The sequence below is a fragment of the Enhydra lutris genome, unplaced genomic scaffold (assembly GCF_002288905.1).
Source record: "Enhydra lutris kenyoni isolate GAN:26980312 unplaced genomic scaffold, ASM228890v2 scaffoldscaffold57, whole genome shotgun sequence".
NCBI lineage: Eukaryota > Metazoa > Chordata > Mammalia > Carnivora > Mustelidae > Enhydra > Enhydra lutris.
The window spans coordinates 1,136,569-1,151,169 of record NW_019154141.1 but is presented as its reverse complement, the minus strand read 5'-3'; the positions used below and the strand labels follow the sequence as shown (position 1 = coordinate 1,151,169).

The following is a 14,601-nucleotide window of genomic DNA, read 5'->3' as shown; positions in this document are numbered from 1 at the left end:
ACACAAACAGGAAGAGCATTATGACGGGCTGAATGGAGTCAGACGGCAGGATTAGCAGCAGCAGCCGCAATTAAAGACCAGGGTGCCTGGGTGGCTCAGTGGGCTAAGTCACTACCTTTGGCCCAGGTCAGGATCTCAGGGTCCTGGGATGGATCCTGCTCAGCGGGCAGTCTGCTTCTGCCTCTCCCTCCCCCTCCCAGTGCACGCTTTCTCTCTCAAATAAATAAAAATTTAAAAAATGTACTTAAAGACTTTCAAAGTCAAAAACAATTCAAAACTAAAAACTGTTTTCCATAAAAGCTTCTCCTGGGTGCCTGGGTGGCTCAGTTGGTTGAGCGACTGCCTTCAGCTCAGGTCATCATCCTCGAATCACAGGATCGACACCCCACATCGGGCACCCTGCTCGGCAGGGGGTCTGCTTCTCCCTCTGACCGTCCCCCTCTCATGCTTACTCTCTCTTATTCTCTCTTTCTAATAAATAAATAAAATCTTTAAAAAAAAAAAAAAGGAAAGAAATTTAAAAAAAAAAAAAAAAGCTTCTCCTAACCTAGAGGGCAGCAGCCCCTGTGTGTGGAGCTCCTGCACCTGGTAAGGTCGTGAACAGTTAACGAGTCAGCTACTACACTAAATATGAAACCCACCGCGCAGAACACTTTGTTTCCTCTTAGTCTGTTTTCTTTATTGTTTTTCGTTACAGGTACTGTCTGAAAATTAAGGCAAGAACTAGAATCAGTTTCTAGTAAGTCAAGTTTCCATCTCAAAATTTACTTCACACTACAAGAGCAAAAGTGACACTATTCTGAGAAAAGGTAAAAGTTCTTTAAAATAAACAGGTTAGAAAAAATTTCTCTACAATACCGTGAAGTGAAAAGACATACCTGTGATTTCTAGTCCGTTTTAAAAACGTCGCATAAAAACATGGTTTATACCAACTTTACAAAGACAGGTACACAAATGTTTAACGTGGCTTTGTTTATAACAGTGAAAAAGTGAGAATCACCTCCATGTCCAGCAAGAGAGAAACTGGTTATAACACATATATATAAAATATACCCCATGAATTATAATTGTTAACAATGAAACTCTACTCAGCTATTAACAATAACAGAGATGTATATATATATACCAGGAAAGAAGTCTCCAACATTTTTTTACAGGTTGCAAAACTGTATGTACAGAATGCCAGCTGGCTTTTGAAATGTTTTTCTTTAGTACAGACATCTATGTACACCAAAAACAGCCTGGAAGGATATATATGCGAGAATATTCAGAATTTGGACCTTCCATTTTTTACAGTATTTTTATTTTCTATAGCTTCTACAAAAAAAGATTTCTGTGGGAAGCAAATTGGTCACAAGTAAGAGAACTAAATGTTGCTACAAAGCAGATCGGATCTTCAGGTACTTCTAACTTCAAGACGGAGACTTAAAAAGTACGCTGATGTTGTCAGTAAGATTTGCAGAAGACTTTTTTTCCTCCTTTAAGAATCTCTAAAACTGCTTCAGTTGTATTCACTTGCATTGAGCGGGCTGATGCTATTTTTAAACTAATAGAAGAGGGACTATCTGAACCCAAGAATCAGGGTTAATGGCCTTTATGTGTTATTTTAACCTTTACAAAACGCTACCTACGCACTACTGCCATCAAAGGTAAAACCAAAACATCTCTGTAAAAGACACTTTGGTTCCTATTCTCTGCCACTTGTGACCAGTCTTCCCACTACGAGGGAAGCTTTTAGGAGTATCTCACTCTCTAGGGATGAACCAGGGGTTTTGAAACTGCAGCCAGCATAGGAAAACAGTGCGAAACATGAAAAAGGTAACCATTCAGTGAAACTTGTTTTATTGCTCATGAATATATTTAGTGTGTGCTGGGTCACAAAATAAAACACTCCTGTGGGAGAGGGTCAAAAAAGTTGGGAAGTTATTGTCCATCTGAACACTGTCAGTCAGGCCTACTTTATGGGACAAGAGAAAGACCATTATTTTCTCCTAACCCTAAAAAGTAAGTCTCTGTCCACGTTTTAAGATCTGCACAGAAGGGGCGCCTGGGTGGCTCGGTGGGTTAAGGCCTCTGCCTTCGGCTCAGGTCATAATCTCAGCGTCCTGGGATCGAGCCCCACATCGGGCTCTCTGCTCAGCGGGGAGCCTGCTTCCTCCTCTCTCTCTGCCTGCCTCTCTGCCTACTTGTGATCTGTCAAATAAATAAATAAAAATAAAATCTGAAAAAAAAAAAAAAAGATCTGCACAGAAGTTGATCATTTTGTTATAAAACAAACAAAAAAAAACTTGAGATGAAAAGAGAAACTATTTTCCTCACTTAGTGGATCTTTTTAGTATCACATTGCTTGGGAGGGGGCACCCTTTACAGTACACGGTTTTTAAAAATTACAGCTGCTAAACTGGGACAGAAATATTTACCTCGTTACTAATACTGTTCTTAAGAATTCTTTTATCAGACTTGGGGACTAAGAAAGAGTCGTCAAACTGTCCCTGCACCTCAGGGAGACCACTCAGCATACCACGCGTCCCGGTGGGTGGTTACAAAGCTCCTTCTCTTTCCTCTGGACTTTCAGTTTAGGCTTCCTGCTGACATCTGACCCAGGTATTTTCAAGACAGACTGACATCACAAATCGAAAGAGAATTAAGGTCACACTCTGTGAAATAAAAACCCCTTGGCCCTCTACGTGTACAGCACAATGAAGTTAAACTTATGCCAATTCCAACCAACAGGGTCTCTCTAAATACACCAAGGCAACCGCCAGCCCGCGGAGATGATCTGCGTGCACAGCGAGGGCTCTAGGTTAGCCTGCGCACTCGTGAACTCGACCAGTGTGTCCCTGTAAGTGCAGATGCTGGGGCAGGCGGAGAAGAGAACGATCACGACTCAGTCTATTTGGGAATCACCCGTGCGCTGTTTTAAAACGTGCACCTGCCAGGGCCCCACGTGGCTCCGGAAAACCTGGCTCGAGCGTGCACAGACTGTTCTGGAGGCCAAGCACTGTCCACACAAATGTCCCCGTGCCTGCTGTGTACAAGATGGCATTTTCACTAGGGCGGCTTAATCATTCAACAGGAATGTGCTGGGCTTAACCGAGATTATGGTGGCAGCCCAGCCATGGAGAACAATCCTCCTGTCACCGCTACTGCGGTGACGGCAATCTAGCAACAGGTGCTGAGAGAACTAGGAGAGCCTCCGTAAAATGAAAAGTATCTGAACCGGGCCTAGAAGAATGGGGAAGCATTTCAGCAAGCAGGCCATGGCAAACCGAGAGCACAACAGGGCAAATCAGAAGGAAGGAGTGTTTGGGGAGGTAAAGCTAACAGTGTGGTGTGGCGGGCCACCCAAGGCACAGTCAGTCCGACAAAATATCCAGGAGGGGTTACGGCTCGACGATCAAGCGCCCTGAAGTCCGCACCTAAGACCTGTTGGGAGCTCTGCGCAGGAGGGGGGCTCCACGCGTCAAGCAGGAAAGCAGGCCCCCCGCAGGACCTCAGCAACGCAAGTCAAAGGGGATGTGTCACAGCCCAAAGGGAGACGGGAGCAAGGAAATGAAGGAGACAAGTGAGCTGGCAAGGACTGGGTGCTCAGTGCGTGTCTGCTGAATGGGGAGAGCACCGGCGAGTCTTGAGGACAGTTCAGGGGCTTTGGGAAGGAAACAAGATCAAGAGAGGGAAGGAAGAAGGGGAGGCAGGTGGGACACCAGCCAGCCGGGCTGAAGGGACAGGCCAGCTGCTGGGAAAGGCCGGGGGAGAGCCTGCAGACGGGCTGGGGAGTGGCAAGGGGACCCACGAGGAAGGGACAGATACCTCCGTGGGCTCGTGTCCGGGGACACCATGCTGGAGAGGATGTAAGAGAAGGGAGGTGTACAAGGCAGGCTTTCAGGGGCCTCAGCCAGGAGGCAGAGTAGACAAAGAAAGGCGGAGGGCCGCTTCCCTCAGCAGAGAGGAGAAGCACGTGTTGGACCAGCTCTGCCACAGAGGACAGGGACAGTGACGAGCTCATGTTCTCAGCCCACAGGGCTCGAATTAGACAGCAGAGGTCCAGGACTCTCGGCCTACAAGCGGTCCCATATTCCCAAGGGGTAAATCAGTTTAAGAGGCAAGCCGTGTATACCCAAAACAACTCTAAAGACGATTCCCGCTGATAATCTTTAGAAAGGCCTCCAGGCAGGAATATTAATTACTGAGTCTCTCTGCTTCATCAAAGGAGAGCCAGAATATATGTGTCTATTCACTACCTAGAGCTGGAAGCTTTTTCTTCTTAATTAGAAAAGCAGACTGGCAGTGTATTTGATTTTCTCTCAAACCCCAGCTTCCCGTCCCTTCCAGCTCCCCATTCACTGGTGCTTTTATGTTTACGTAAGCCTAAAAGGACCGAAGAACTCCGGCTCACCACACGCCCTTCCTAGGGTCACGATCAAGTGCCGTGTAAGTCCGCGGCAGAGGCTGGAGAAAGTGCAAGAGATGACCCTAGCCAAGCCTGTCAGAGCATCCACCGGCAAATTCTGTGCTTCCGAAGCGCCAACAATTTCAGGGAGCTGCAGGTCTGCTATCATCAGGGAGGCTGCAAGATTCCAAATGAGTTCAGTGGGCTACTGTTACCACGCCTGACTACAAGGAATGACAACGCAGGCGGTCACTCTTCTGTGTCCCTGAGGGAGTAGCCTATCCTTTCTACGTCTCAGTTTCCCTTACAGGCTGAAGCAGAACTGCATGATGTTTTAAGGTCCTTCCTAACTAAAATGTCCTATGATCAATCACTTCACTCTTTAAAAACCAACAGGCCAAAAAATAATCCCGACCTGTAGAGAAACACGTACATGTGGGTACATAGACTCATTTCTTTACAAACCAACCACCTGGTGAAGCTTTCTACGCTGTGGGCTGAAGCGACGTATTACTGACACCGCGAGGACGTACACCATGAGCACGGTTTCTTTAACATATGCAAAAACCAGACTCATTTTGGAAAGGCCTGTTTCTTCACTTTGAATGGACCATTTTAGAAGGGAATTTCAGAGTTCCTTTACTACAGGGTTTTTAAACACGACACATACCCTAATAGTTTCATCACCAAAAACAGTTCTGTCTCTTAGGAGGCACCTACTACCCTACAACCGACTGAAGATGAGAATGGGCACAAACTGGGGCACCGGGGGAGGCTCAGTTGGTTAAGTGTCTGCCTTCGGCTCAGCTCATGATCTCAGGGTCCTGGGATACAGCCCCACGTTGGGCTCCCTGTACAGAGGGGAGTCTGCTTCTCCCTCTGCCCCTACCCCCTGCTCTCACTCTCTCTGTCAAATAAATAAAATATTTAAAAAAGAAAGAGGGACGCTCATTTGGGTGGCTCAGTTGGTTAAGCGGCTGCCTTCGGCTCGGGTCATGATCCCAGTGTCCTGGGATCAAGTCCCACATCGGGCTCCTTGCTCAGGAGGGAGCCTGCTTCTCCCTCTGCCTCTGCCTGCCACTCTGTCTGCCTGTACTCACTCTCTCCGACAAAAAAATAAATAAAATCTTTAAAAGAAGGGGGGGGGCGCCTGGGTGGCTCAGTGGGTTAAAGCCTCTGCCTTCTGCTCGGGTCATGATCCCAGGGTCCTGGGATCGAGCCCCGCATCAGGCCCTCTGCTCAGCAGGGAGCCTGCTTCCTTCTCTCTCTCTCTCTCTGCCTCTCCACCTACTTGTGATATCTCTCTCTGTCAAATAAATAAATAAAATCTTTAAAAAAAAAAAAGAAGAAGAAAGAATGGGCAAAAAACTAAAAGCCTTAAGACACTTTTAAAGAAATTATACTCAATATTCTCATTGTCATCTAAATTCACAATATTAAAAAAAATCACCCGATATTCAGCTAATTCTTAGCAGTTAAGATAAATGGACTTAGAGAACCCTAATTGTAATGATACACGGGTTCCCTGGTTGTTACTTTTTGGTCAGGTCTCTGCAGTTGCATTAACAATACCCGTGGGATTTTAGGGTTATGACATGAAAACTTTCCCCTCCTAGCAGGGAAAGATAAAGGCAGAGGTTACTCAAGGTAAGCCACCCCTGTTTTTCCTCCACATTCTCTCACTCTTTCCTTGTTACTCTACAGTGATCTGAAAAATTAAAATGGTCTTGGTAGGTTAAAGATCTTTAAAAAAACAACCCACAAACATTTAAAAATCTTCTGCTTCTAGTTACTCAGGTAGCAGCACCTTTTCCAAGGCGTGCACCTTTGTGAAAGAAGCCACGTTTATGTGGAAACATCTAGGGTAAACTGTAGATAAAGATATTAAAACTGAAAGCAAAAAAGCATTCCTCTACTACAAATTAAGATAAAATTCAAACCAATAAGACCATCCCTAAGAGAACAAATTTAAATAAAGTTAAATCTTGCTAGTTTTTACCCATCCAAATAACTGTCCAAGATCAGGGAATGTCACTGCCTTCGTACAGGACCCAGCATGAGACACAGATTGATAAATGATTTCATTTTTTGCTCAATAAAGAGAAAAATGGCCTGACTTATACATTCATCTAGCATGGTGTTACAAAAAAATTTGTTCCCATACCAGTAAATTATATCTCAACTTTAAAATAGCATCCTAAGGCTCACAAGTCATTAAATACAAGTCACTGAAGTTAAGATTAAGAGTTTTGAAAAAAACCTTCAGGCCCCAATTTCTTCACTTTTTCTAGCTAACGATCTAAAACTGCTTTCAAGCTAATACTGTATCGTAACATTTACGTGGAAAAATATTTTCCAGCTAAGACAGGAGGAGGAAAATTACCCTTCTCTGTTCCCATGATGTGAGAGAAGTCTAGGACTGAGCTGCCTCTGAATATATTTAGTAAAATCTCTCAGAATTTCCGTCCCATATTCCGTACAACAGCACATACCACGGTCAGGAGCAAAGGGGCTCACCAGGCAAACTCTGGGCTCACCGACTCTGCCTCTTATTAACTGGGTATCTTTCGGCAAACTACTTTACTTTTCTGTGCCCCAATTTTCCCATCTGAAAAGCAGAGAGAATACCGCCTACAAAAATGTCAAGAAGAAAATGCACAAGTAGATTAAAAGTTTGTTTATGTAACTAATCTGGCAAGTCAGTTCACATTCTTCCCCTTCAACAGTATCTAGGGAAAGAGGTATATACTATCTCCATTTTACAGATAACTGTGATTTACCTGCAACATATAATTCAAACACCTTTTTCCCCAGTACTTGACAATATTATTACATTTAGGAGAAAAACGTAACCTTGGCAATTAATTATAAAAACAACTTTAATTTAATCCTCTCAGAATTAAAGCAAACTCCTTCCAAATGAAAGCTCTTCAAGTCACAAGAAAAAGAATTCTAAAATTACTTAAGTATTTCAGGAAAGACACAAGAAACAGTTTCTCTTCACTCAGTTAGGCTTAAGGAAACTATCTCACTGGCCCCACCTTAGAATTTAAAAATAACTTTTTTGGGGCCCCTGGGTGGCTCAGTCGGTTAAGCATCTGCCTTCGGTTCAGGTCATGATCCCAGGGTCCTGGGATCGAGTCCCGCATCGGGCTCCCTGCTCAGCAGGAAGCCTGCTTCTCCCTCTGCCTGCTGCTTCCCCTGCTTGTGCTCTCTCACTCTCTCACTCTTGCTCTCTCTCTGACAAATAAATAAAATCTTTAAAAATAAAAAAATAAAAACATTTTCATTAACCTTTGATGACATAAATTGACAAAACTAACAATCCACTCATAATGAATCATTTTATTATTTTCGTATTCGTATACAATTATCAAAAAGCAGCCAAGTGCCCCTAAACCTGATATTTTTGTGTTATAAACGTAACAATCTATTCCAATGGTGCAGATTCAATTATTCAGGGTTTAACTTTCCATTTTAAAGGTTTTCTCCTGCTTTTTGCTTCTCTAGCCTTCCCTGGGTTGACTCAGCCTCACTACTGGTTAATTCCACCCCTGGACAAGCACAGCACTAGTGGCCACACATTCAGAGCGCTGGTGACCGGTCAGTCAACAGGGCTGCAGGGGACGGCCATAACCGTCCACACGGGGTCTACCCGTGAGTTCAGATATCACAACAAATAAAAAATGCCTGCGTGCCCTGTTAATTCTAACAAAGGCAAGCTAGTCCATCTTTCAGACTAATGATTACAGAGTGGTTTAGCCGCTCCATTTCTTTGAACAAGTAAGAACAAGACACATGAACCAAAACATTGAAAAACAATACATGGTTTGCTTCTGTGATATCAATGCTACAGGTTTTAGACAGGGAGTAAAGACCATTTTCTATAAACAGCAATTAAAACAAAACTACTAAGAGTCTTACTGAAAATACGAGATCAGAAGTGTTTCCTTTTTTTTTAAATGACAATTTATAATCCTGCTCTCAGGCATCACAACCGTAAACAGCACAAATGATCAATACAAAAGAGTTAGACCGACAGTACCTCTGAACTAATGTAAACACCACTGGCAGGATTTGCACAGAGACACAAGTAAAGGAACACTGATGCGGTGAAAGTAATCCCTGCACACTCTTTTCACAGACTTATAATCCAAAAGAATAATGGAAACTCAATTGTTGTCACAGTTTTACCACTGGATGCTCAGGGAAGCCTCTAATCTCTGCTTTTCTTTCATCCTCTGATTGTCACATTAAACAAAAGCTCAACTGCTTTTCTGTTAATCGTTTTTCAAAACATAAGAAAAAGAAAGCAGGAGAGCAGACTTTTAAAAGGGGGACAGGAGTTACAGGAACTCAAGTCTCCACACCGAAGGAGCTAATCTGCACTTGCTCATTTACTGCCCCCGAATGTGCACGACCTACACATTAACGGATTTCTTCCCCCCCTGGGGGGAGTAACTTTGGATTTCCCGTAAAGACTGGATGTAGGTCAAATCCTATTATCGAGAACTAATTAAAGTACAAATTATTTTGGTTGTGCAAAAACTATGGTACGTAGAGTTCTGTGATGCACAGAGGTCTGCTCTAAGTTACGAGACTTGGGCTTGGGGATCTCTGCCAGTGAGGAGCTTCTCAGTCACGGTGACGACTTGTTAAGGGTCACAATTTTGCGGTAACAGAGACGTCATTTGAATGTTAGCCTCCTTGACCCCTGAAGGGCAGCCCTTGGGGTGCACATAGAAACTCTGCCACAGGTGCCACACTGAAGCTCTCTTTTCAGGAAACCAGAACTTCAGGAGCTCTTTCCCTCTCTTCCCACTCACTCCCCTCCACCCTGCCTCCCACAGGAGCTCTTTTAGAACAACATGATAAAAAAGAAGAAGAAAAGCAAAAAAAAAGCAGTAACACTTAAAAATAGGATTATGTGTGCACAGACGTTACCTACTCTGAATGTTTACACAGTCTGTCATAAAGACGTGTGCATGACAGCAACAAAATATATATGTGCTGTGCATATACATACATTATATATACATATATATATGTGTGTGTGTATATATATAATTAATGGCTCCTAAATTACTAGAAAATAATTGGTTCCTGAAATTCAACTAGACAGCTCAAAGATGAGTTTTCAAAGGTCCATGGAACTTCTAACAAGTTCTGGGCTGTGTGTGTGTACTACTATATGCAGACATATGCCACCTTGCTGGGGAGAAGGTGCACAGCTTCCTCTAAGGGGCCATGACTCAAAAAAAGTTGAAACCACCGCCATCAAGTAAGATGACTTTTATTTATTCGAAGAATAATTTTAATTACGAGAAGAAACTGGGTTATTTAGCTCAAGTCAATGAAAACAGCAGAAACTCTGACCACACTTCCTACCTCTGTGTCCCAGGAATCGTGAAAGACCGGATTTCTACTACTCCTTTTGGTCTGGGGGGGAAGATGATGGTCTTCTTCATTGCCATTCCTTCTCCTTTTCCTGAAATTAAATCACAGGGAGGGAAAAAAGAAAAATCCAACAATTGATCTTTTAGACACTTAAAACTGTAAATCATGACAACAAATTTGCCCTCTTACCTGAGAAAACAGAATTCATCATACGCACTATCCCAATAGGTAAAAAGTTAGAAGTACACCATCATTGGGCACGAAGACCGAAAATACGAAATAGCAGCAGTCGGGGCAAGCTTAAATGAGTGCAACTGATTTCTAAAAAGAAGCCTGGCGACTTAAATGCCTACTGGGAACAAGCAGGTGCGGGGGGACGCTAATGACTAAGCTTCCAGATTCCACCTAATTGAGGTTATCTTCCCTCTGTGTTTCCTGAAATAACCATTTCAGATTACCTCATCTTACTCCCTTCCACAGGACAGTATGTAAGTCAGGAGTGGCTGTCTCTGCCCGCGTACCCCTAAAATCCTCACAAAAATGGTGCTACACAGAGATAGAATCAGAGATTCGTGCGGTCTCTGATCTGCAGCTTTTTTTCATCCCTGATTTCCCCCCAGTTATTACATGCAACAAAAGCTCAGTGCCCCTAAAGCATTAGATCACTCTTCCCAACTGTCACTGGAAAGGCTGCTCTGCCACACGTTAACTCCATTATTCTCTCCGCACCACCTAGTACTGTATGTTATGTCACCAAATTATTAGAGTTTGCAGCATAAGCTGCTCAAAATTTTCAGGTTTAAGGAAAATCCACACATTTACCTCAGTGTTCTCAGATGTGCAAGAGACAAAATGTGTATGTATTCAATGAAAGAATTAATTGCTCCTGGAAGGATGTCTACGGCCCCGTTTAGGAGACAGAAAATAGAAATAAATTAGAGGAGGTATCATTTGAAGGCAAACTGCCCGGAACTGTGCTATCCAATATGGCAGCCACTAGCCACATGAGGTTACTTACGCTTAATTTAATATCCAGTTCCTTAGTCACACTAGCTACATTTTCTGTGTTCAAAGGCCACAGGTAGTTAGGGGCAACTGTACTGGACAGCACAGTCACAGGGCATTCCCGTCACTACAGAAAGAGTCACTGGCAGCACGGGCAAGAGGCCAATTTATACAAAGCAGCATAATCTACTATAAGGAAAACTCTGAAAGATTCAAGTTTCTATAGCTAGAGGAAAGACCGCTCTCGGGCAGGTACTGAATTTGAGCAAAGTATTTATTTGAGCACTGAGTATCTTCTGTACAGTCATACACTTTCTATGCCAGTAGTGTGGCATGGTAGGGCAGGCCCATATCCTCAAGGTTTTGAGTTGAAGTCTTGATACTGGAGAACATCTAAGTTATCACCCTTAGCTCAACGCCCTGTATCTGGCGATACTCCTGTACGCTGAATACATCTGTTAACGAGTGCAGACCCAGCTCAGGCTTGGAACAATACACTGTGAGTGGGTGGTTCTGATCAAGCCTTACCAACCTGCAAAGGGCTCTGGTGACCTCATTCTAAGACTCAGTTGTTTCTAAGATCATCATTTCTGCTCCCTAACCCTTCTCTCAGGTCACTGGATCTTAACCGCACATTACTCTTAAGTATGTGGGGGTTAAAAACCAGGTGAAAAGCAGGTTTGATACTCATTTAAATGGATGTGCTATTACCACAGATTTGAACCAAATAATTATTTTCACCCTAATATGGCCAGAGAATCTTTTTGGAAAAGAGATGCAGTTAACAGAACAAGATCTGACAGATGTCACATGCCACCCCAGGGAAACTCACCAAATGCTGGTCCCCAAACTCTTCCCTTATCAATATGCCAGCAGCTGACTGTGCTCTGGGCGGCTGAGCCACTCTAACCACTTATGAGCCTGACCCCAACTGCCCAATTTCCTCACTTATAATCCATGGCCTATCTTTGCAGTGACAAGAAAATGAACGTCAAGGAGGCTGTCGGACAAAAAGGATGTGAGTACAGAGAGGATGGGCCGGTTCTGCAGATTTCAACTAAACTCTGGGAAAAGTCCCATGAAATACCCCTGCCTCATCAGCAGCAGCTTTCTCACGGTACCCCAATCACCCCGTAGGAGGCCCTCTCCTTTGGATGGTATGGATTAAGAATGAGCCTTCCTGTTCTTCTTTCTCCTTTTTCTAAGCTCTTTATAGATTCCATCCTCGAAACATTCTTCTTTCAACAATATTGTTAATGCCTCTGCCAAGATTACAGTTTCATGTTCAACCGTATCCACAAAGTCAGATTATAGCCTTCCACATTAATGCCACAGACCAGGTTATAATTTCAGCCGCCACCATATAATTGATTATGTTCTCCCCAGGCATCTAGTTACAGATTGTTGTTTAGCATCTGTTACTTTTAAGGACGGCCGATTACATCACTGCTCATTTCATTTCTTTCCAGTCTTCTAGTCATCTCCTAGACACTGAGCATAAAAGAAATCTTAAGAGTATGGAGACTAGTGTTTTTCAAACTTTTTTTTTTTAATATAGTAACAGAAACCTTTCTATCAGGGAAAAAAAAATCATTCAACATATATATGAAATAAAGGACTTGTTTTGGTTAAAGTAGGGGTTTCCCTGACATACATCTACTCCTCTATGGTTATCTCAGTATATTTTATAACAGCCTGAAAAATTACCATCTCAGACCAAACCCTCATCTTAAAGTTGAGGAAACAGATCCGACTTGGAGATATTATGACAACAGGAGCTGGCAGGGCTGGTCCATCATACTCCATGAAACATGGGGTGAAAAGCAGGTAAGAAACCCCTGTCCAAATCACGTGGTTTTTTTATAGCAATGAAATCACCAGTATAAACATGTTGAGGTTATTTGTGTACTAGATAAAAGGCATCTGCTACCAGTATAAGCACATTCAGGTTTGCTTATCCAGTGAGAGATAAAAGGAGTATTTCTGTAGGAAATATTTAGACTTTTTCAGATAGGAGACATCACAAGAGACTATCAGAAGTATAAACTGGGTTTGGGAAGGAAAACAATGACGGATCTGGCTTAACTTGCCTAAGGAACTTGTTCCTAATTCCAATAGCAAGTCGGCCCCCAAGTTCAAATCTAGTCCACTCTTACTTTCTATACAAGCAGGCTTTATGCCCCACTCACTATATACCGAAATCAATAATCCAGTGCAGAAGTATGGGCCAACCTAGATCTTTGGACCTATTGGACCAAATAACCTCAGGATGCTTTCCCTTAATTAACCATCCTCCAGAGCAAGACCTTTGTGGGAAGACTGTCAATTACATTCAGAGCCAATGAAAATATGAACAACAAGATTCAGCATAATCTACCAAGGCAAACCTATTTTATTCTCTTGAGCTTTACTGAGACTCCGGGGAAATAACGAAAGATTGGTGAACCTGGAAAGACTCGCGTAAACCAGCTGAGGTCTCTAAGTGTTTCCTCATCAGAAAAGGGATAGTGTTGGGACGCCTGGGTGGCTCAGTTGGTTAAGCAGCTGCCTTCGGCTCAGGTCATGATCCCAGCGTCCTGGGATCGAGTCCCGCATCGGGCTCCTTGCTTGGCGGGGAGCCTGCTTCTCCCTCTGCCTCTGCCTGCCATTCTGTCTGCCTGTGCTCGCTCTCTCCCTCTCTCTCTCTGACAAATAAATAAAATCTTTAAAAAAAAAAAAAAAGGGATAGTGTTGGACTTGGCGATCTATAGGTTTTTCACTTCAAATCCCACGAGGGATTTTTCTAATTTGAAGTAAAGTTGCTCCTCTTCATTTGGGGTACCCAATCCCAACTTTCTCCTCCCCACCCCCTTACAGGAGGAAACGAGAAAAGAAAGCAAGCAGGCAGCTTGATCCGACTCTATTCTGCACACGGCAAGCAAGAACAGCACCCCTAGGTGAAGACCCGGGTCCTGAGGCCACGCTTTGTGGAAAGTAGAGCATCGCGATACAAGCCCTACCTCCCGCCTTCGGAGTCAAACGGCTCCGTATCCAAACAGTTTAGAATCCTGCCTGTCAATGCCCCAAGTCACTTTGGTCGTCTGCCCTTCTATGTTCACAACCGTCCGAGGGCACAAATTCTTCCATCTAGCCCCATCCTTCCCTGCTGCAGAGTTCAACCCAATCCTTTCTGACCTTGGGGAGACGGCTGCTCCCCGCCACTGCCCCTCAAAGACGTCCTAGGGACTCCCTCTCAAAGATCAGACATCCCTCCCATCCCCCCACCCTCCTAAATTTAGGACAGGGAAGCTTTAGGGCCACTGTCTCTCTTCCGGGACCGTTCAGACTGCATTCCAAGTAGGGAAAGACTAGGGGAAAAAAAGACGGGGTGCGGGTGGGGGGAGACGTGGACCCAACGAGTCACTCCTCCTAGCACCTCAGGGACCAGGTACTTGCGCATCCCTCTCCCTCTTCCCCCGGGGCCGCAGAGCGCCCAGAAGGAGACCCGGAGGGCCCACGCTTGCTCGGACCCCCGCTTGGCGCGCCCTTTTGGCTCCAGCCCCGCCGAGGGGTTGGGAACGAAGGGGGTCTCTGTGGTCTCACCTGGGGCGGAGGCGCTCGCTCATGGCAGCCGGTGGAGGGGAGCGACGCGGCGCGGCTCCGCGAGAAGAGGGAACAGAGGGTGTTGTGTTCTGGCGGCCGCCACGCCCACCCCCTCGGGCCTTGGCTCTAGCCGCGGCGCGGGTGGACGCTGCCGGCTGTGAGTACCCTTCGGTGGGACCCGTACCACCGCTACTTCCGGCGTCTGCTCCGCGCCCCCCCATGTCGCA

At 44.6% G+C, this 14,601-nt stretch overlaps 1 protein-coding gene across 2 annotated transcripts in view; it reads right to left on the bottom strand.

Annotated features, from left to right (window-relative positions):
* LOC111158033 (family with sequence similarity 104 member A) overlaps positions 1-14,601 on the bottom strand; it is an 18,357-nt gene extending 3,756 nt beyond the window's left edge. The window contains exons 1-3 of one of the 2 annotated variants that reach the window (XM_022519826.1): positions 14,375-14,601; positions 9,779-9,878; positions 642-704 (exon numbers count right to left, since the gene is read on the bottom strand). In XM_022519826.1, coding sequence (XP_022375534.1) covers positions 642-704; positions 9,779-9,878; positions 14,375-14,595 — 384 coding nt within the window. In that variant the 5' untranslated portion in view covers positions 14,596-14,601. The remainder of the gene's footprint in view (positions 1-641; positions 705-9,778; positions 9,879-14,374) is intronic. The other variant, XM_022519827.1, reaches the window with a different exon arrangement.